The 24,495-nt window shown below is 41.8% G+C and overlaps 1 protein-coding gene across 1 annotated transcript in view; it reads right to left on the reverse strand.

Annotated features, from left to right (window-relative positions):
• Window positions 1-5,207: 5,207 nt before the first annotated feature.
• FBXO15 (F-box protein 15) overlaps window positions 5,208-24,495 on the reverse strand; it is a 30,144-nt gene continuing 10,856 nt past the window's right edge. Inside the window, exons 5-9 of the mRNA XM_065399959.1 lie at window positions 24,196-24,325; window positions 23,097-23,179; window positions 21,089-21,234; window positions 10,929-11,053; window positions 5,208-5,477 (exon numbers count right to left, since the gene is read on the reverse strand). Of these exons, the coding sequence (XP_065256031.1) occupies window positions 5,208-5,477; window positions 10,929-11,053; window positions 21,089-21,234; window positions 23,097-23,179; window positions 24,196-24,325 (754 nt within the window). The remainder of the gene's footprint in view (window positions 5,478-10,928; window positions 11,054-21,088; window positions 21,235-23,096; window positions 23,180-24,195; window positions 24,326-24,495) is intronic.

Genomic DNA, 24,495 nt, shown 5'->3' on the forward strand with positions numbered 1-24,495 from the left:
GGGATCATGCTCTGGGCTCATGCTAGGCAGGCTATGCAAACAAGTTCAGCCCCTGAAGTTCTTTTGCACAACTCGCCACAATTCACCACCAGATGTCAAGGTAGAGCTCACCCTGACTCTGCTTTTACATCTACAACCATACGAGGAACTGAAAAACATGCAAGCTCCTATCAGGCAATACATACATCATTATAGGATCCAGTTCATGCAAGCTGGGTTTGATTCTGCTGCCAAATAAATCAAGAGTAACTCCACTGAAGTCCATAGTTACAGCAGTGTAAAACAGATGTAAAGAGAATCAGGCCAACCACGGGCCTATTAATAGAAGGGCATATGGAACCTCAATCTTTGTTTCCAGACAGAGTAAGGTCATCAGCCATTCACTAGAAATTGACACTCCGAAAATGTACAAAAAATAGTTTGATGACCATGTATATCCATGTTTCTTTAGAAGGTGTCAAAACTATTGTTTGTATAATATGCACTTTTTAAATATTAAAAACAAAGTAGAAATATCTTGAGATGAATTTTATTATTCATAATATCACATTCTAGGATGCATATCCAATTTATCAATAAATCTATGCTTAAAGTAAATATTTAGGAATAACTATGATTCTGTATTTTTGGACAGACAAAATCCAGCAATGTATTGCTGCCACATCTAGGAGTGACTGAGATATTTATTATGACTGTTATGCAGCCACCTCTTTGTGAACTTTAAGTTGAGTTTGTCTCATACTGCTAAGAATCAAGATCCCCAACTTGTCCTTTTCTTTGAAGTGAAGAGGCAAACCAGCGAGGTCTGTCATACCAGCCTCCTTTTTCCTTCAGGCTCTCCTCTCCCTTGGTGCTGTTTATAGCTTTCCTATCCACCATCAGAGTGAAATCAAGATGATCCTGGTCAGTTTTGCTGCTATCTACAAGGTTCTGAATAGCAGAGGCAGAAATGGAAATGAGTGTGTTAATTTAATAATGTTGCTAACTCATAAGCAGGGCCATTCCTAGACATTTTGGTGCCCTACGCAGCCTCCGCAGGAGGGGGTGGGGGCTGGCCCCAGGCCACCGCGGGCGGGGGGCAGGGAGGAAACTCCCCCCCAGCACGAGCCAGCAGAGCAGAGAGGGTTGGGGCCGGGTCGCTCCACTTCCTGCAGCCCAGTGAGTGCAGGGCAGGCCCAACCCTGCACTCACGGGGTGGCAGAAAGTGGAGTGACCCTGCCCCAGCCCGCTCCGCTCTGCTCCCCTGGCTCCCAGCCTTGGGACTGGGGAGGCAGGGGGGAATGGCCGCACTCACTGGTGGCGCAACTGGGAGCCGGCGGCACGGAGCAGGCTGGGGCCGGGTCGCTCCGCTTCCCACCGCCTGGTGAGTGCAGGGCATGCCCAATCCCTGCTGCAGTCCCCCGAGACATTGCTCAGGGGATGGGGTGGAGTGGGGGCGGGGCTGGGGTGGAGCAGGGACGGGAAGAATGCTAAAAATGAAGGTTTCTGTTTTGTTTTTTAAGTCAAAAACACTACCAATGAGGATATGACACTCATGCTTTGAAATGATCATTTAACCTATTATTGGCAAACTTGCTTTTTTTCCCTCCAAGAGTTATACAGACTCAAAGACTTTAAGGCCAGAAGGGACCATCATGATCATCTAGTCTGACCTTCTGCACATTGTTGGCCACAGAACTTCACCCACTCACTCTTGTAATAGACCCACAACTTCTGGCTGAATAACTGAAGTCCTTAAATCATGATTTAAAGACTTCAAGTTACAGAGAACCCACCATTTACACTAGTTTAAACCTGCAAGTGACCTGTGTCCCATGCTGTAGAAAACGGCGAAAAAAAGCCCAGGGTCTCTGCCAACCTGACCTGGGGGAAATTCCTTCCCAACCCCAAATATGGTGATCAGTTAGACCCTAAGCATGTGGGCAAGACCCACCAGCCAGACACCTGGGAAAGAATTCTCTGTAGTAACTCAGAGCCCTCCCCATCTAGTGTCCCATCACTGGGATATTTGCTGGTGATATTTGCTGCTAGTAGTCGCAGATCAGCTACATGCCATTGTAAGCAGTCTCATGCCCTCCATACATTTATCATGCTCAAACTTGAAGCCAGTTAGGTTTTTGCCCCCTGCCACTACCCCTAACCTCTTTGTTACTCTTATTAAAAACTGAGGCAAAGTATTTGTTTAGGCATTGGGCTATGCCTAGATTATCTTTAATCTCCACCCCATCCTCAGTGGTCCCACTTCTTCTTTCCTTGGTTTCTTTTTATTTATATGGCTATAGAACCTTTTGCTGTTGGTTTTAATTTCCTTTGCAAGATCCAACTCTGCTTGGCTTTTGGCAGCTCTCGCTTTATCCCTATACTTTCTGACCTCCAAGAAGTAGCTTTCTTTGCTGATCCATCCCATCTTCCATTCCTGGAATGCTTTCTGCTTTCTCTTAATCACCAGTTTGAGATTTGCTCATCCATCTTGGTCTGCAACTCTTCCCTATGAATTTTTTCCCCTTGCTTGGGATGCAGGCTTCAGATAGTTTCTGCAAAGCATGTTTTTCAGCAACAAAGAGTTGGATTAATCAGGATAACTTCCTTTCCTAACCCAATTCATGCAGAAAATGACTTCAGAATATGACAAAGATTCCTGGCTGGACCCTCATATTTGTGATTTCTTATGGTCAGGTGCCCACTGTGTGATAAGATACATTTTGTGGTACATGATAGTCTGAAAAGTCTCACTTCTCAAAGATACCTCATGCTATAGAGCCAAATGCTCTATTTTTAAACTAAAACAGAGAATTAAATATTTCTTTCAATATAATTTAATTTTTATATTTCAGTGCAATTTCATACAGTACCTTAAAGAAACTTTTCTTTGTACTGAAGAAGTAAATGACTGTTTAGCCAGACAGACAACCCATTGGTGTGAGATTGGAACATTTTTCGAGGAAATGAAGTTTCATCAAAGCTGAAATGTTTTGTGAAGATGTACCCATTTCAACATACCATATTTATCGGGTGGCGGGAGTGGTGTGGTGTGGGGGAGAGAGAAGGCTCCCCGTCTTCAAGGGCGTGCGCAGGGATTTAAATGTGACTACTTTTGGGGTCGGCACTTTAAACACTAGCCCCTCACTCAATGCCTCCAGGCCCTGCTGTTTCCCCTACCCCCCTGGCTCCTGCTGCCTCCCCAGGTTCCCCACCTATCCCCAGGTGCCCCACTGCCTCTCCCCTCCCCCTCATTGTCCCAGGCTCCAAATACTTACTGGAGGCTGCGGGCTAGGAAGGGACAGAGCTCAGCAGGCTTCCCAGGCCCCCTCTCACAGAACTCTGCTGCCAGCCCAGCTTCCCTGCTCTGGGCGCCATCTAGTGGGGCTCAGCGGGAGCATTAGCTGGAGTGCCTTTCCCAGGCACATCTCTTCAGCGGAGCTCAGACCGACTCCCACCCTGGAGGGGCTTGGGGGAGGGAATCCCAGGGCGGCGGCCAGGGCAGAAGCTGCGGACGGTGGCAGAGATGATTATTGGGGAGTCCCATGCTCCTGCTTGCACCCCTTGCGCACGCCCCTGCCCATCATTATAAAATAGCCAGGAAGGGCAATGGCAGGGGAGTGGGATGGGGAGGGGGAAGGAGAATAAGGATGTGGCAGGGTCTGAAGCAGAGAAGCAGAAATAATGTTTACTGGCCACTAAAAATGTGCAGACATTTTGTTTCTTGATTAGGCGAGGTTACACAGACGTCAAACTGTAAACATATTGCTGAACCAGACCAGCTTTTCTATTTTCTTTACTTAGTACCTTTGAATTCAAAGGAAACAGTAAACAAGTTTAAAAATTAAATTAACAAAAAGAATCACTATATCTGTAGTACAAAGGACAAATACTTAAACTCAGCGATTGTTTAAATATTTGGCTCATATATGCAGGTTAATATAGAGACAGGAGACAAATAAACACATATTAAAGCAAATCACAATTTGCCACATTTAAAAACAAGTCACAGAAGACAACAAATAAGTAATTATGGTCGGACAACCTTATCTGTAATAGGAAGCACTTAGAAACAACACAAAATGTATCTATTTGTAACAAACTACACATGAACGTTATCCACATTACTAAAAAGACACAATTGTGGCCAGTGCCACATATCTCCCTCAGGCAAAACTCCCAACGGATTTCAAGTAAAGCATACAGGATTGGACTCCAAAAGGTACAACCAAGTAGCCTGAAACATATAAAACACAATTTTCAAACAAGTGCCTACAGATAGATACTAAAAGTCATATTTTAGGTATCCATCATTTCTACTTAAGTAACTGAATCTTAACTATGTCAATAGGAGCTGATGACACTCAGCTCCTCTGGGGGGAAAAAATCAGACCCCTTATTTAGGGGCCAACATATCACTTTCAGTTCCTAACTAAAGGCTTCAATGTTTTCAGACATGGACCACAATACATGCAACCAAATTAAAACAACTGCGTTTTTCCCTCTGACCCAACAGCAGCTTTAACTGTCAACTTTTAAGAAAAGGGTCTATAGAAGTCTTTCCCTTGGCAAAAGCCTTCTTCCCCACATTGGTCATCCCTGTGCCTTTCAATCTAAATTCTTAAAGCCCCTACCACAATGAATTTTAAATGATAAATTATGATTAAAAATACCTCCTCTGCATAAGTTTGGTCATTTAGCAATAGTTTCTCATCATTATCTAAAGGACAATTATCTAGAGGCTCACTCAATAACACTCTGGCACCGTTTTGTTACTTCAGACTTCATGGAGTTGAGTTTTTCAAGGTGGTTTTTAAGTTCTTAGAAACAGTATAGAACATACAAATATGGAGAGAGAACACAGTCATGTTTACAATAGCTGTTTCAGAAGCAGCATTACATATCTGACTATGCCAGATAAGATTGTATTGAGTGACACTGATCTTTTTACCCTTATCATGCCCAGTACTTGCAACAGAGACTAGCACACATCATGGTGCTTCACAGGAAAGCTATTACTTTTTATGTTTAAACTTCTCTCCCCAATAACAAAAGTGAAAACAATAATAAAAATAAATAAGTGACTACACTTCCGAGTTTTCAGTAAATAAAGCACAAAACAACTCATAGCACCTGGATTGTGGGGTTCATTTCAACCTTAATCCCCGCCCCCTCCCAAAAAATCAACTAAATACCAGCAGGGAAAGTAACTGCTCAAATTATTAGAATCAGTATTTTGTTCCAAACCAGCGGTTAACTTTTTCAGTGCTTAGATAAAGAACCAGATTGACTATATAGTATTCCTTGGTTTCTTCTATCCAAACCAGCTCAACGTGGACTTTACCCTCTGAATCCACATAGTTTAAGTCATAGTTGTGGCCCATATAGTCATAAAGGCAGGATGCCTTGGAAGAAAGTTTCATGTAGACTGGGGCACTGAAACACCAGAAGGGTTTTTCGGTTTCATCCAAGAGGGTCACATCCATTACGTAACAGTTCTAAAAACATAAGGAAAAAACATTATCTTTCTATGTGCAACATATATCATAATTACCATAGGGCTACATCTCATAGTCCTTGCACAGTTAGGCAGAATTACCACTGATGTTAGGGGGAATTCTCCCTGATTTAGGGCTGTACAGACTGCAAGATTTGGCACATAGGTAGATAGTCAAAGTAAAATTCACAGCACTTCAACGGCCACTGTAAAAGGACTGCAATCTATTTAACTGAAAAGGTTTCCAACCAATAGGATTATAGTCTACGCATGCCATTGGTAGCCTCCCACCAAGCACATGGTGATACCAGCCAATACCATAAGCAATGTTTTAAACATTTTTTTAAAAATATTTAAAACTATATCTATAAATAAGCACAATTAGTGTGCTATTAGTTAAAATAGTAAGATGTCCACCATTATGAGCAAACATGGGGAGTTTAATCTTTGGCCCAGGACTTCCATGGACCAGGCAATATCCCAAAACAGGCACAAAGAGTTCCATGACTGTAGAAAAATAAATAGAGACGTGCACAAAACAGAGATCAGCCTTTAAACTAAAAATACTGCAAGACATCCCCCTGCTTAACCTTCTAGGAATGGGCAGAGGCTGTAGAGGTCTTTGATTCCCAAAGGGACAAATACGATATTTTAATCTTCCTTTTAAATTATATACTAAAATTAAATAAAATACTTAAAAATGATTCTTTAAAACAATGTATGAAAATATTACACAAAACTATAAAATATCAAGGTGTACATCAGTCAACATATAGAATTCTTGGGTGTTTTGATGCAAGAAGTATTTACAGGCTTGTACATTATCATTCTTCAAGGTATACAAATACTTAGCAGACATACACAGCAGGTGATGTGTTCAGCAATGAGTTCAGAATTGTTAAAACTACTCCTGGACTCTGAACAAGGATATACATTTTCACTTTTATGGGTCACACCATATTAATTATGTTGTGTAGACAAACTATCTGATGTTTCTCAGCCAAACGTACAAAGTAAAAAACAAAGCAATTAAAAAGGCGATTTTTCAAAATATAAGAGAAATATCTGGTTCACACTTGTTTATTCATAGTATAATCAAGTCAGCACAACGTTTCACATACAAGATATACACCTACACCTACCTCATAGAACTGGAAGGGACCCTGAAAGGTCATTGAGTCCAGCCCCCTGCCTTCACTATCAGTGACCAAGTACTGATTTTGCCCCAGATCCCCAAGTGGCCCCCTCAAGGATTGAACTCACAACCCTGGGAAGATGTCATGAGGGAAGTCAGCAAATTTTCCTTTCTCATGCCCTTGATTTTTAACCCTTCTTAGTGACAAAATCCTTGTCTTTCATTACTGATTTTGTTGTTCAATTACAGTGATGTTACATTTAGATACAAAGAGATTAATACTACCTTCAAATTAGTCCGGACTTAGGATGTACTATTTTACTGATATATCATGACACATTAGGCACTCAAGATTATTTATTCTTTAAATCAAACATCTGTGTATAACATAACACTGATGTCTTTTGAAATACATTAACTTTGTATTGTCACTTAACCTGCAAATATGATATCCCATATCATAAAACAATCCAAGAGTTAATGAAATGTTAAGGTGGAGAAATAAAGCATTCAGAAGTCAGGAAATACAGATCAGTGATGTAAACTCAATCTTAACTATGTCCCTTATGAGTATGCCTTAAAATATGGTCTCTCTTCAGATCATATTATTTTATCATATAATATATAGTACAGAGGAGACTAAATTATAGAACCTTACATCCAAGATGTTATAATACAGTACATACAATCTTCAGAATTAGCTTTCTTTGTAGATCTTGATGAGACTTAAAATACAAGCCAAGTTTGAAGAAAACCAGTTCCGTAAATTCAAGGGTCATAGATTTTAAGGGTGTTATCTTCTTGTCTGATCTCTTGCATAACATAGGCCTGCTATGAAAGTTCAAATCTGAACAGCCTAGACTTTGATGTCTGTCTGCCTGCCCCACCCTCCAAATATTAGGGCTTCCATAATTACTACTTGAAGAGCAGAGATAATTTTTCTAAATGGATGTCTAAGTAAGTTGCAAATGGAGATTCTTTTTATGTTTCAGTAATAATGGCTGGACTGCTTTTGCACTGTGTGCATAACATCTCATTATTTTCCAATCAAAATTTATGCACATCGACCCAATTGCTGGAGATAGAAATAAATTTAGCTTATATCTTAAATATCAATGAAATCATCAAAACATGTGAAGGTTGAAGAAAATCACCCACAGCACCACTTTTTCCTGTAACATTGTATATATAAAAAACGTCAGTTGATATATTACACCTCTACCCCGATATAACGCAACCCGATATAACGCGAATTCGGATATAACGCGGTAAAGCAGCACTCCGGGGGGGGGGGGGTTGCGTGCTGCGGCAGATCAAAGCAAGTTCGATATAACACGGTTTCACCTATAACGCAGTAAGATTTTTTGGCTCCCGAGGACAGCGTTATATCGGGGTAGAGGTGTATTTGTAAAAAATAAACGTATGTGAAGATGTGAAAATAAACCTTTTACATCATAGGTACAATGAGGCAGAGTTCAGATGGTTTCACCCTTAGTTCTCTATTTCTTTTGAGAGCTTAATTTCTCATCCTTTGATGTTACATTAATAATTGTTTGCATGAAATACATTTTTAAAAAAAGAAAGGATAACAGAGTACCAGTTAGGTGTAAGTTCCATAGTTTTATGGTCTTTAGCTTGACACTTCCTGAACCCAGTACATTTTTAAGCAAGACCTCCTAAGATCATCTTCCATCAAGACCTTTTTGCCCTGATTCAGTAAATCACGTAAGCATGTGCTTTCGTCCCATTGACCTAAAGCACATGAATAATTTCATGAAGTTAATGGGACTTATACACATGCTTAGGAATTCTACATAAACAGGGTATAAACTCAAGAGCCAACACAAACTTTTAAAAAGCCTCAAAGAAGTTTAAAAGTAATCTACTCTGCATAACATTTCTGACTTAAAATAATCATAGCTCTCGAACTCTCAAATATGGCTATTTCTAGATTCAGCTATTTTCAGTTTTCCAACCACAACATTTCTGATTGATTGATACAAATGGGAAAAATGTATTTTTCATATATACAAAACTTAAAAAAAAAAAAAAAAAAAAAGCTCAGCTGATCTTGCAGATACTAGAACAGGGGTCAGCAACCTTTCAGAAGTGGTGTGCCGAGTCTTCATTTATTCACTCTAATTTAAGGTTTCGCATGCCAGTAATACATTTTAATGTTTTTAGAAGGTCTCTTTCTATAAGTCTATAATATATAACTAAACTATTGTTGTATGTAAAGTAAATAAACATTTTAAAAACCTTAAGAAGCTTCATTTAAAATTAAATTAAAATGCAGAGCCCCCTGGACCAGTGGCCATGACCCGGGCAGTGTGAGTGCCACTGAAAATCAGCTTGCGTGCCGCCTTCGGCACACATGCCATAGGTTGCCTACCCCTGTACTAGAAGAAGAAATCTCACCTCTCTTTAGGGTTGCCAGGCATCCGGTTTTCAACCAGAACGCCCAGTCAAAAAGGGACCCCGGCGGCTCTGGACAGCACAGCTGACCAAGCTGTTAAAAGTCCGGTCGGCGGAGCAGCAGGGCTAAGGCAGACTCTCTGCCTGCCCTGGCTCCGCACAGCTCCCAAAAGCGGGTGGCATGTCCCTGCGCCCCCTAGGTGGAAGAGAGGCCAGAGAAGCTTCATGTGCTGCCCTCACCTCGAGCACCGGCTCTGCAGCTCACATTGGCTGGGAACCGTGGCCACTGGGAGCTGCAAGGGCGGCGCCTGCAGGCCTGGGCAGCACGCAGCACACAACGGGCAGAGCCCTCTGGCCTCTCCTCCTAGGAGCCAGACATGCCGGCCACTTCCAGGAACAGCATGGAGCCTGGGCAGGCAGGGAGTCTGCCTTAGCCCTGCTGCGCTGCTGACTGGGAGCCACCGGAGGTAAGGGCTGACCAGCCGGAGCCTGCACCCCAACCTCCTACCTGAGGTCAGAACCCCCTCCCTCACCCAAACTCCCTCCCAGAGCCCAAACCCCCTCCCGCACCCTTACCCCAGCCCTGAGCCCCCTCCCGCACCCAAACTTCCTCCCGGAGCCTGCACCCCAATCCCCTACCCCAGCCCTGAGCCCCCTCCCACACTCCAAACCCCTCAGCTCCAGCCCAGAGCCCCCTCCTGCACCCTAAACTCCTCATCATTGGTCCCACCCCAGAGTCCACACCCCCAGCCGGAGCCTGCATCCCCGCCCCTGCCCCAGCCCTGAGCACACTCCTGCACTCCAAACCCATCATCCCCAGCCCCACCCCAGAGTCTGCACCCCCAGCCGGAGTAATCACCCGCTCTCATACCCCAACCCCCGCCCCAGCCTGGAGCCCCCTCCCACACCCTGAAACCCTCATTTCTGGCCCCACCTGGGAGCCCGCACCCCAACCCCCTGCCCCAGCCCAGTGAAAATGAGTGAGGGTGGGGGAGAGCGAGCGACATAGGGAGGGCGGCTGGAGTGAGTGGTGGTGGTGGGAGTGGGGCCTCAGAGAAGGGGCATGGCCTTGGGTATGGGACAAGGAAGAGGACGGGACAAGGGTGTTTGGTTTTGTGCAATTAGAAAATTGGCAACCCTACATCTGGGCAAAGACCAAGCGTAAGAAATTTCAGTCAGAAAGGAATTTGAGAATGTTATAAACAATTGAAGAGTGAGGACTCAATGGAAGTTATAATTCAATCTTAACTGTAGTGGGTATTGCCAACAGCAGCTGCAGTAAATCACTAAAAATTAAGCTGAATTTTACACTCACTGTTGCCCAGAACAACTGATTAACACTGTAAAGCACAATGCAGGTAGTTTAACATGTAGGAACCAAATATTAACTCACTCATCATACAGTACATCTTTCTGCTCAGCCTGCCTAACTGCAAAATCGCAACTCCTATTAATTGTATTTGTTTATGTTAAAATAATATTATCAAAATGTCAAATTCAAGCATAAACTCTTTAGTATATATTCATTTTTAGGACTGTTTGAAAGACTGGTGCACAGATTACTTCAAATGTGTACTCATTTAAAGGTTTCCAATCTACAAAAGTTAAGTATGTTAAAAATGTATTTTTAAACACTGTTGCAGTATATTACTTCAATCTCCTTATTAAAAATATGCATGTTTGTAGTTTTTGGACAGCTCTCTTTTAGGAATTTAATACAACAGAGTCCTAGGCAGGCATTTCTCAAGAACAGCATTAGCTTCACAACCTCCATAACATCTGGATTTTATGAGATTTTTACAAGTTAAACTACCCAAAACAACTTTGTAACATATTTAGCATGCATATGTCATTCTTTTTTTTTAAATAAGTATTTCCAGAAACAAAACATTAGTGATTTACCTGTACATTGCCTTCAAACACATCAGTTCTCCAGAAGAAGCCAACTTTCCCAGCAAGAGGCAAATGTTGTGAATTATTTTTTAAACTTATAACTGTAAGCCTCAAGTATCCATTTCGAATGTAATCTGAAAAGAGTAACAATATATGCATAGTTACAGCACAACAAATCAAACTAGGTCAGCCACTCAGGGAATGTTCTTACCTCTACATTTCCTTTCTCTAAACTCTCTATTCACCTCCTGCACATTAATAGGATACTTTCCTCAAGAGCCAATAATTCTTCATACCCAACCAGCTGAAAAATTCAAGCCAGCATGTCTCAAAGATGCAAAGGATTAGTTTATTTTCTGAGGTGACAAAAGATGGGGTGGAGTTGGGATTTTCATTTTATTCAAATACAGAAATCTGAGGCCAACCAAGTAGAGTTAAAAAGAATGCAAATAAAGAGTCCCAAATTAAATGTTTCAATCCCTTCGAATATAACAAAAACATCAGGCTTAACGTCAGAGAAGAAGACTAGTGGTGCTTCATTATCACTCTTTTGTCCACTTTGTCTGATGCATGGTATCATGCTGCACCAATATCGATTCCAGGGTGCATTTATTTATATCAGCAAGTGGAAAACCTTGATTTAAATAAAAGATTTATGTTTCTTGCTTGTCCTGTTTTTCCCCCAAAGAAAGATTCATTTTCATTGGTTAGTACAACCATTAAAACATATTGTTTTGATTACTTACAATTAAATATAGCCTTTTTATTGGATTTGGTACGTCTTTTTGCTAAGAGGGAAAGAATTCCTGGGTATTTTTCCCCCAAATGGGAAGTTTCCTTTCTAATGGACATGGAATATTCAGTGGCGAATTCTGAGGCCTGATTATATTATGGTGTTTATCTTAATAATCCATAGATATCTTACAAGGACAAACTATCACTTCATGAGATAAGTGAACTTCTTCATAGGACACACACCATAAAACTAGATCCCCTTGAAGAAGAGATACTAAGGCTGATAAATCACCATGAGCAAGAAGGGAGGAGGGAGTGTCATTGGAGTTCTTTACCATACTGATGAAGGAAAAGGAAACATCAGGTCTAGCCCTCCATAGATTATCTCAATTACTGACGAATACAGGGTTGGAGTCACTCGTGCTGGCACAAAAGGTGGTGTAAATTATCCTCCCTGCATGGGCCTGACTCCACTACACCAGGAGGGTAGGTGTTTATAGTACTGGCTATCTCCCTGAAGGTTGTTGCTAGTGAAGGGAAAGTGGGAACAGGTTTAAATTCCCCCAGTGTTTCCACAGGACACCACCTTTCACAAACACAGCAGGGAAGTGCTGAGGCAGTGCAGCCATCCTAGCCATATCATCTCTATAACCTAGCTGAACACTTTTGGGGGCTCCGATACCTACCTGCAAAACCCACACACGCCTGAATCTAACTCACAGTATTTCCACCAATAGTTTAGCAAACTGTGGAACTATATATACAGTATGTTACCCAAATGCCAGAAGTGCAAGGAAAATCTCACTATGGTTTGGGTGTAGTAGCGGAATTCACCCACAAAATAATTAAATGGCTAGCACATCGGTGTACCACTACTCTTTACTGGACATGAAAAGAACTGCTTGACTTTGGCATGGGCCCTATGCTGAGAGTAACAGAGATTTTGCATGAGCTCAGGTGGTAGGGGTCTGCTTTAGGTTTAGGAGCAAAATTATTTGACTTCTATCATAGGTGCTGGAATTAGGGGTGCTGAGGGTACCGCCACACCCCCTGGCTTGAAGTAGTTTCCATTATATACAGGGTTTACAATTTGGTTCAATGGCTCTCAGCACCCCCACTATAAAAACTGTTCCAGCATTCCTGACTTCTATCCTCAATGTCACAGTGCAGTTCCAAATGGCTGTGGTGCACAGTATAGTGACAACCAAAGATTTCACAGATGGGAAAGGATTTGCTATAGTACTCAGGAGCTGGGAGTCCTGGTGCCACAGGTGAAGAACACGGACCACACAATCCTCACTCTGAAAGCTAGAACCATGCTGGAGAGAACCCTGAAGGATGCCATCCGCTGCCAGTATGTGGAAAACCTGAAGCGCAAGCCAGACCAGGGCAAGGGGTTTGAGGTGACCTGCAAGTGGGACGCCAGCAACCACTTCCTCCCCGGGGGCAGTTTCACCCGATTTGCTGACTGGAGGTTCATCCACAGGGGCCGGATCAACTGCCTTCCGCTGAACGGAGCTGTCTGCTACGGGAATCGGGACAAGCGATGTAGGACGTGTGGCTATGCTAACAAGACACTACCCCATGTCTTGTGTATCTGCAAGCCTCATTCCAGAGCCTGGCAGCTGCGACACAATGCCATCCAAGATCGCCTGGCCAGAGCCATCCCACCACCCATAGGGAAGATTGCCGTGAACTCCACCATCCCCGGAACCGACAGCCAACTGCGACCGGACATCGTCATCACCAACAAGGACCGGAAGAAGATCATCATGATGGACGTCACAGTGCCCTTCGAGAACAGGACCCCGGCCTTCCAGGATGCCCGAGTTCAAAAGGTGGAGAAATACACCCCTCTGGCTGAAACCTTGAGAGCTAGGGTTACCAAGTTCAGATCATCAGAGCCCTGGGCGCATGGGACCCCAGTAACGAGTGAGTGGTGCGGGAATGTGGAATCATTCAGTGCTACGCTCGGCTGATATGGCAACTCATGGTGTTGGACGCCATCGGGTGGTCGAGGGACATCTACATAGAGCACATCACCGGACATCGGCAAAACCAGGAGGGATAAGCTAGAGTGCCAATGAGAAGTGCAGTCAGGAAAGTAATTGAAATACTTTCTTCATGGATTGTATTTTCTAAATGGACAACCTATCCTAAATGCTCAATTACTGAGGGACAATCTTCACTCATTGATATATTTTGCTTTCCACAACTAAATCTTTGTACAACTTTTCATGAATGATGTACCTGAATACTTGGATGCTAATATCTAAACTGTATTCTTAAATGTATTCACCTAAATTTGGGTTTTTGTTGATTATGTACTATGTGTATCATATGACTTTTAAAAACAAACTTTGTATTTGTGGATAATCTAAGCACTATACCCAGATGTACATACACTTTTCTCAACCTATGTATTATATAATTTTTTTAACATTAGCTTTAATAAAATTGTTAAATTTGTTTTTAAACACTGCTGTTCTCTCCATCCACCCATATCCCAACAAAGTTGAAAACAAACTGATTTAATGTACTGCATGACTGTCTGGCAAGCTACCAAAATTCACATTTGTACTGGCTCACATCTAAAACTTTATGCCAACAAAATCCTCAGTGAGAAGCATATGGTATGCAGAAATAGAGCAGTGAGAGACAGAGGGGGGAAGTTCTCTCCCCCCATTTACAAATGCTTGTAAAGTGCTTTGCGAACCTTAATTGAAAACAGTTTAAATTAAAGAGACCAAGTATTATTACATACAATTTTTAACAAATTATACTCTAGCTCTACTATAGAACAAAATAAAATACCAATTCCTTATGTACAATGGCCAAAATTTTTAAACTTTGGTGCCTAAAGCTATGTGCAATAATACAAAATTAAACTGCTTACCTTTAGGCACCATTTGAAAATTTTGGTCTATAATGTGATGCCTCATGGAATCTGGGGGACACTTGAGAATATTATGAATATGAATATTGTAAAATTGTAATGAGTTATGCCAGATATACCGTGTGAGGTATCTGCAAAAAATGTTATCATTTGCCAGATATGATAATCTCATTTATGTGTTTGTATCACCTTTGTATTATGAGTTATAGATATGTATGTATGTCTGTATTGCAAACTTGTGCTATGCTTCTGGGTGGCACTCCCAGATAGTTTGGCATCAGCACTGCCTAGCCTGCTTGATGGCCCATTAAGGAACATCAGCTATACAATAGACTCATTGAGAGAAGGCAGATACACCTTATGACTCAACAAGGCATGCAGGGGCATGCCTATAGACAGAACTCTAAGGATTTCAAGCCATGTGCGGGTCCGTTTGTGTTTGAAACAAAAGGAAGCACAGGCCGCATGGCAAAAGACTACAAAAGGCAGTTGCATCTTCTCCATTTTGTCTTCAATCCTACTTCTTACCTCTGGAGGAACCTTTGCTACAAACTGAAGCTCTGAACAAAGGACTGAATGACCCATCCAAGCTGTGGATGTATTCCAGAGGGACTTTCAAGCCAGCAAACTCACCAATACTCCTAGGAACCTGAAGTCTTTGTATGTATGTGACTGTTTTATCATTTAACATCTCTCTTCTTGATCTTTCTTTTTTCTTTTTAATAAACCTTTAGTTTTAGATGCTAAAGGATTGGCTGGCAGCGTGGTATTTTGGGTAAGGTCCAAACCTATACTGACCTCGTAATGTGGCTGACCCTTCGGGGTCAGAAGAACATTTGGTATATGTGAGCAGAGTTTTTTAAATAACTTCTCACTGTAGTGGACCTAGGTGCTGATTGGGAGCCAGAGAACTGGAATGCAATAAAGGGGGATGTGTGATTTCTTTTTTTTTTTTTGCTTCTTGATAACCAGTGTGGGGAGTTTAACTTCAGTGTTACCCACCATTCCTGGGAGTATCTGCTCTCCCTTTTGCAGCCTGCCGTGACATTTCTATGATGTGTTATACTATGAAAAAGTTTTCATTTATGGTTAACAATTTTGCTGCTTTTTAAAAACATCATACATTAAGCCAGGCTGAAGGTAACTTATCTAAGGATTTTACTTCGTTTCTCTAGATCTGAAAGGCTAATGGATATTTGAAGAGGTCAAATTCCAAACCTAGGTAATATAAATCCAATACAACAGAGTTTAGATCAGGATAAATACCTACCGTTAGCACAGAGAAAACATTAAGAGTTTCCATTTGAAGCTAAGCTTTTGCAAATGGGACTTTAAAAGACAAAATTGGTTAATAAGCATTTTCCCCAAAGGAATGATATTCACTTATCCACAAGTCAGACTCTATAATGGAATGACTATTTCTACTCTCATAACCCACTCAGGATCAATCACATTTTAATGGAAATAAAATAAAGCAACTGACAGAACCATGCCATCAATAAAGAACGAACATCCAGGACACCAAAGTTATTACAGGATATTAATAAAAGGAATCCCCACATCCTTGATGGACCACTTGGGGAAGCTATTCTGCATGTAATACATTTTCTCTTGGAACTACTTCTCTACTCTCTAAGCTAGAACTGATAAAAGGAGATCTCATGCTTTAAACACTCCTTAAGTGTGCATGCATGCATGAGAAAAATTAAGCTTTACACTATCCTGGAGGCTATAAATGCATCTTTGCACTAGAATGCTGCATAAGGAATACTTCACCCATCACCTGGAACAGTGAGGTCCAGCGAACAATTGAAGAAAAATTTAAACCAAATACCTTATCGTGGTATTCGGTTACTGCATGTCTTTTTACATATCAAACTTTTACCCTCCTCCTGGGGGAAGTTCTGGCTACAGACACTGCACTTAAATTCCAAGGACTCGGCAGCTCTTTTTTTAATTTACAGGACTTTGTAGAGCTCTGAACATTTCTCTGACCTTTTCACGAACACCAGTTGAATCATTTGATGCAAATAAAAGCCACTGAGAATTTATGCTTTTAAAAAATGAACTCGTCATTCATGAATAAATCAATTCATTAATCATCCAGATCTACCTTTTCCACTTCTTCCTTCATTATGGAGACCCCAAGACACACACACAGATTTATAGAACTGTTAGCATTTTAGATGTGTACAGCCAAGCTAGAAAATCCCTGTGCTGATGCTACTGTCATTGACCAGAAAAGGCACACCTCCAAATCCAGACATATTCCCATTCCCAATACATCAAAATTCTGTCTCTCCCCTCGAAATGGATTCCATGTGTCCAAATCTAAACAATTATGCAACCTCCTCCCCACCCTTTTCAGGGCTACTTCCCCATCTCCTCCCAGGTGTGCAGAAAACCTTTGGGCCACCCCGCTTATTGCATCCTCATCCCTCCTGTAGTTCACAGAATTCATGATCTGCTCCTCATTCCCCTCCGATGAGGAATACAGCAGCTCCCCCCTCACTTTGTTGCCCACCCCACCTCCACTCCTCAAAAGAATCAGTGGTACTTCTTCTGCTTTGTCCCGTAGCTCCCTCCTCCTCCCAACAGAAGGAAATAATGGTTACCCAACTCTACCCACACTTGCGCAAGCAATATTTCCATTTGCTCTAGGTGAAGAATAAGTGTGTTTTTCAAGCCTCGATATATAGACAGACTGGAAAAATTCTTACTGCCCAGAAGCTCAGGACAAGCAGAAGTACTATGTAGACAAGTGTACGTTTTTTTGCCTTCCAGATAAGGAAAACAGGAGGCGCGGCGGCCATAGCAGCTGACTGAAGGATATCTGCACAACATCTGGGCACGGCAGTTGAGGGGTTGAAAGGGAGTGAAGCAAAGAGCACTGGTAGGGAGCAGAAGGAGGAGGGGCAGTAGAGCTGAACTGCCAATCAAAGGGATGGATATGGTTGATGTCAGCCATACAAGTAACTCTTTAGGAGAATGGGGGTTCGGTGCCAAGTGCACTGCTCAGCATATCTGAAGTTGAAACTCTGAATGTGACCTCTGCTAGTGCAATGACTGGGGAAGCGAGAGACTGGGCTGGGGCTTTTCAGCTACAGATGGGTTATTCAAAGGGAACTGTTTTGCTATATACACAAATGATGCATTAATTAGTCAACCAAGCCAGAGTAGCCTTTGTTGTAAAATAAACCATCATTTGATTACTTGCTGCTGAAAAACACAACTAGATGTGATTTTAGCACAGAGCTGCTCTCTTTAATGCTTTATTTCAGCTTTGCAAGATTAGCTATTGCTGCCAGAGTCTGTCAGCTTAATTTGCAAACCAATCCTCTATTTGCACACAAGTGTGTTTCAAATAGCTGGTGTAAAAATTATTTACAATGAACTTGGTTAATTTAAAAATACATACCTGAAAAGGGTCTGGAACATATGGAACCACCCTGTTAGGATTCTTGGGTTAGAAAAACAAACATAAAACCAAAACACATATCAACCTGAATCAACAGAGAGCAGTGCTAAAGAGTCCTGGGCCAAGTAAGCAAAAAGCATATGGCACAGGAGAGTATGTTAAAGGAACATGTGAAATCCACAAGTAAATACTATCCAGAATTCAAAGAAAGCTAGATATCCATGGAAACAAAAATGTAGATTATTTTATCCTCCAATAAAACAATCCATCAAGTTATAGTACACAGCCAGCTGCCTGAATAGGGATTAGGGGCCATCAAAATAAAGCTTTGTATGTTGTTGTTCTCAGTTCAAATGGCATTCTTGGGGGTTACCAAATACACGTGCTGAATTAAGATTTCATAACTTTTGGCCAACTCTGCTCTAAGAGCTGCACAAACTTTAAGTCTGAAGCCAATAGTGCTCTCTACTGTCTTCACCAAAAAAAAAGTGCTTCTACTACATTGAATAGAAGCTGTTACCTATCAGGTCTGTGTTCTTGGAGAATCAGGGCGCAGTACCCAGCCTCTCTGACTCACAAAAGACCTTCCCCGGCTCCCCCAGCCTCTGCTTGAACCAAAGCCGATCAGAAGAAAGACTTACAAAAAGCAATGCAAAGGCAGTGGAAGACACACCTAAACCCCTCCAGACAAGGGTGAAAGGATTAAGGAAACTCCCCTAGCCTCATCTGCATCAAGGATGGGACAGAGAGGCATCCCCATTAGCATACAAAATAGAGAACAGAGATTCCAAGACAAGAACCGCACTGAACTCTGGGGGATCTCTGCTCCAGATGTTAATGAACCCACGCCTTCACACACCCAGCTCAGTAGTTATCAGACCAATTCTAGTAATAAATTCTTTATTTGTATCCAATATACTGAAGCTGTCTAATTGCATTGTGAGCTCCCTCGAAGGAACACCACTCATAGCCGGGAATGAGCAGTTCCTAATGTTTAGCTTGAACAAAACAACTTTGGTATACTCCCTTGAGCCATCAGTTTACCCAAAAATAAATCTAGTGTTCTCCCTTGAACCATTGTTCTTTCCCTACAAAAACCCTTACCCACGCTCAAGTAAGTGCTCTGATGCCTGGATCCAAAATCTGCATCAGTTCCATTGGGACTTCATCTTCTCCTGAATGATCGTGCTGGTGGCTCTGCCTGTCTCCACCACTCCGGACCCTCAGCTACCACCACCACCCTGGGAACCCCAATTGATTCAAGCTTCCCGGAGTGGTGAGAACCCATCTCTCTCTCTCTCTAAGTATAGCCTTCTGACCCTGACTTTTGTGATCAGTTATAGTTTTCTAAACCTGACTTATAATCAAATTTAAGTTAGATTTAATATGATCACTGTTTTGTTTGTTTGGCTCCCCTTGTATGATTATTACCTGGCAATAAATAACTTTCATGGTTAAGCTAGTTGCTTCTCTCTCCCTCTCCCTCCCCTTCCCCCCCATGGGTGTTTTTTGGCTTCCCCATTTGCTCTGCAGCAGTGCTCCTCGTACCTAAGCTAAAGATCCCTGCAGCACCCAAAAATCCTGTGGGGTTTCCTCATCAAGTGGGTTACTACCAGAACACTTGTAACGTGAAAGTGGGGATAGGTACATACTGAACCTGGGGCATATGAGGGTGACAGCTTGGAAGTGCTGCTCGACCCAGCCTACTGAGTCCAGGGACATATACGAGGTCAGCTTGGGAGTGCTAATTAACCCGGTCCTCTCAGACGCACTCTCTTAATGTGTGTGTGTCTGTCTGTCTGTCTGATTCTGGAGCTGGAAGAACCCAGCCCTGGGGAACCTAGGTCCTGGAGGATAGCTCCATTGGGAGGGAACTTGCAGAAGGGAGAAGTAGAGCTCCGTATGAGAACACAAATGACACAAGCAGTACATTGATAGAATTACAGAACACCAGCCACCAGAAGAGTAACTCTAATAAATGAGCGTACCCCAAAGTAACGGGAAAATTTGGTAACAAAGCATCAACATTAGCCATTTATTGGAAAAATAATATGAAGCAGTAATAATTGCTTACCTCATTTTTTAAAAAACAACTGTTCATAGGGTACAGATTTTGTTCTCTCTCTCTCTCTCACACACACACTCTCTATTTTTAAATATGTATGTGTGTGTGTGTGATTTTTAAAATTTAAAAAAAGTTTCCTTACCTCCTGCATCCAACATAAAAAGGAATGCATATTTTTCATCATGTAATTTGAGAGGGACTCGGGGGGTGGGGGGGTGAGACGGATGGGGGAGAAAACAGGATTTTCTGATTTTATTTGTTGTCTGGGGAAATTGTTATCTGAGTTTAATTATTTAATGCTGCCAGCTGGCAGCATTTATTTGTATATTATTATTTAATGCTGCTGGGTTGTTATTATTATAAATTTCATTATTATTAGGACACTCAGAGCTTCTGCATGGGCATGCTTTACTGTTAAGCCCAAGGAAATAAATAAAGTAAATAAATATTATTGTAAATTATTTACAAACACTTACACAATTTCTCACAACTTTGTATTGATTGCCATAACAATAATATATCTCAATCTAGAGAAGTAGACCAAACAATTATACTTGGTCTGAATCACAGTATGCTTATTAAGTTGCATTGTATCTGAACAATAAAGCTTTGTTAAAAATCACATCTAGTCAAAGCAAACTTAAGTAATTGCAGAAGAGCAGTAAATTAAAAATAAAACCACACTGAAATCAAGTCTTGGTTATTACATTTGTTTAATACATTATAAAATTAATTCTGTTTTTGGAAATGCTTTGTTTGTTACCAAGATGCTTTATCCTAATTTCAGCCTTGAAACGTAGAGAACAGTTTTATTCTTAATCCAGAAGCCTGCATTTTTTTCAAAGAAACAACAGACATTACAATATCTAGACTGTCAATTTGCCAGCAGTAGCCATCAAAAGAATTCCACAACAAAAATTCAAGAAAGAAAAAACTAGTTTATCCTAAAAGCCAATTTTATTTTCTCCCTTGAACAGAAAGAAGTTGAATACAAATGGGGGGAAATGAACCCAGGAACCATTTTTAAAGGAACATCTAAATTCCATTAACTCTACCTTTTCTGCAGAACAGATTGCGAAATGTACCACACATATAAGTTTGTCCTCCACTGTGCATATCAATATGTAGTTGGTAGCCATGCAGTCCATATTCTCGGTCAACATCATCCAGTATAGGTTTATGAGGGGGCAGGATATATTGTCTTAAATAAAATCAAGATAAATCAGGTGGGGAAAAAACAATTTAGCATGGCAAGAAATGCTGAGTAGTTTCAGCAGAGGAGGTATTTTAAAAAGATTCGGAAAAGGGCAAATGCAATTAGCAGTCAAGGTTTTCTACTTTCCTACTTAAATTTCTGAAGCTCTAAGTTTCACAATAGTTTACCATATTCATTACAAGGTTTATTAATGTGCAGTAAAGACTAGTCAAAGGCAGCTAACTAAATTTACCACTAAATACACCTAAAGTGTGTACATGTAAAACTTCAATAGATGGACGTGTATGCATTACTCTGAATCTAACACCCATCTGGCCATCTGCTTTTTCTAACACAGTGGTTCTCAACATATTACACATTGTGGGCGCATATGTGTGGGCTGCCGCCCCCGGACCTCGAGGCCAGCCGGCTGCCCCAACACCGGGACCCCCGCCACTCAGGGCAGGTCAGCTGCCCCATCCCCCCAACCCCCAGCCGCATGGCTGCCCCAACTGGCCACCCCGGTCCCCTGCCACGTGGCTGCCCCAGCCCCCAGAGCTCACAGGACCAGGCAGCTGCCCCAGACCCCGGACCCTGCGGGGTGGGTTGGCTGCCCTGGACCCCGGAACTGGCGGGGCCAGCCGGCTGCCCCGGACCCCAGAGCTCACGACCCCCTGGGGCCACCAGGGAGCCCCGGAGCCCGATCCCCTCACAATAGGGGGAGGGGGAGCCCGGACCCTTCTCCCCAGGCAGCTGGGAACCTGGAACCCGGGGCACATCCGTGGTCTTTAGCACACAGCTGACCTGGGCCACAGCTGTGTTCTAATTGGGCCACATATGGCCCGCGTGCCACGGGTTGAGAACCACTGCTCTAACAGCAGGCAGGGAAATAGTCTCCCTGTGCCTGAACCCTAGTGGAAGGAGCAGAGTATTGAATCACTGATGTGGGGTAACATTTTCAGAAGCACCTAAGTGACATAAGTCCCAATGAAGGTCAATGAGACAGACTCTTAAGTCACTTACGCTTAACAAACTAAGTCACTTAAACATATTGGAAATTTTTACCCATATAAATGACTGTCCCCGTGGAGTGAAAGTTATTAGATATTCTGTGTGTGAAGAGAATCCCAATGAAGGGGGTTGGGAGAGGGGGAGAGAAAGAGAGCATATTTAGGCCAGATAAAATGCTCCTTCAGCCTAGGAGGAAAGGGTATGAAGAAGAAGAAAAAAGAGCTGCTCATGGAGGCTCGTTGACATAGTAATCATTGTAACCATTATTTTGGCTATTTTAACATGTGTGAGAAAAAGCTCACGCATTAATATATTGCATTAATATACAATGTTATATATACCTATTTAAAGGACATTGTCTACTAGAAATCTAATAACTTTTCCAATAAGATTTAAAAGTAGATTCAGGTTCTAAATTAAATCACCCTGTCACTTTTTTTGGCTTTACAATGACATTTTCCTATTTTTTAAAAATGTCCCTCTTCCCTGTGGGTCTGTCACACATCAGGAGAAAGTGATTAAAATAAACTGAAAGAAAAAAAAAAACCAGAAAAATTTCTAATCTCTTTCAGCTACAGTGAAAGGTTTCAGATACACGTGTAATTAAGTTTAGTGTCTCTTTAATGTATTACTTCACCGCAGTACATTTTAGCATGGAAAACATAGGCCTCTTCCACATCATTTGGTAAACCAGTTGTTGCAACTCTAGTGCACAACAGAGTTCTTATTCTTGGTTAGAGGGAATTACGATTGTTACTGAACTTTCTTTATCACCCATCAATTTTAATTTTCAAACTCAATGCTTTATTTAAAAGATCATCTCTAGCATCCACAGGCAAAGAGAAACCAGTACTTACATAGTGGCAGAGCCCAAAGTGCTTCTCTCAATAAGTTGATGATGATGAAGACTCGCCGTAACAAAAGCAATTCCATTTCCTTTCTGAAAAGTTAATTACAATGAATACATTTCTCACCTGGAAGTATTGTGCATTAAAGCCCACAGATAAATGCTTCTTCTTTTGCTGCTGCAAGAGTACAATTTTAAGAGTAGTTATATGTGGGCCACTATTCACATAGAATGCTACCATACACATTGTCCCAGCACAAGAATACATAAAGCACCACTGGATAGCTACCCAGATAGGAAGTATCAGCAACAATTCATTAATCTTATTTTTCTACCTTATAATTAGCACTCTTAAAAAGGTGAGCAAAAAAGGGGCGAAAAAACAACCCAAACCTTTTTCTGAGCTACTAAATACCCAAACAAACTTAATCAGGCAAATTTAGATACTTAATAAACAGCTAGGGCCATGGTGAGTGGGACTAGCTGAGGAGTTCGGTGCTACTCAGTATCAGTCTAATAGCGGTAGAGCCACAGGATTCCACCCAGAGAAGGATGAAATTAGTGATGCCAGACACCTGAGGAGAGCACTCATAAAGGACTGTAAAGGGGTCTAAGGCACCTCGTGCCCTGTAACTGTGACAGTACAGTGAGAATAAGTGGTGGTGTAGCCTGGTGATCCAGTCTAAAGTGGGGGGAACCACAGAGTAGCACTCTGGGAGAAGTGCAGATCAGGGCCTGTCTCGTGGGAAGAGTGCCAACCGAAAGTCTGGGGGAGAGATCACAGGTGCAGCTTGCCCTTGAACTGTGACACTATGTCAATTAAAAAAATCCCTGGCACATCAAAAACTGGAAGAGAAAAATAAACTGTACAATGCACATCTGAATGTCACATTGAAATAATTAGAAATCTATATTTTTTTAAAGCATAAATAGTACAGGGAGCCTTGACTGTGGATTCCTATTAGGCTATGGAAGTAATTTGCATGCATCTTCTTTATCTGCATATATATGTCTGAACTTTACAAAAGAAAAAAAAACGAAAGATGGAGGAAGCTGTGCCTTGCAGGCTACCATAATGAACAACATACTGTAGCTGAATGTAATCTTACCTTCCAGAGACCCACCAGGAGTCCTGGGTTCAAACAGAAAAGTTGCACAAGCCTGTCAGAGCCAATCATTGTTGTCACTTTAGTGAGGTTAGTAAGGTTGAACTCAGCAATTAAGGAACGTCGCCGAGGTCTTTGACGAGTCATAGCAGAGTAAAGAAAGACACGAGTGCGCCATTATTAATATGAAAGTTCAGCCACTTTTCATTTTCTCCCTGGGCACTAAAACAAATTGTTCTGAAACTGTGCAGTATGAGAAGCAGTAAAAAGTCTAACTAGCAGCTTACCAGCAGGATTGCAAAG

The sequence above is a fragment of the Emys orbicularis genome, chromosome 2 (genome assembly GCF_028017835.1).
Source record: "Emys orbicularis isolate rEmyOrb1 chromosome 2, rEmyOrb1.hap1, whole genome shotgun sequence".
NCBI lineage: Eukaryota > Metazoa > Chordata > Testudines > Emydidae > Emys > Emys orbicularis.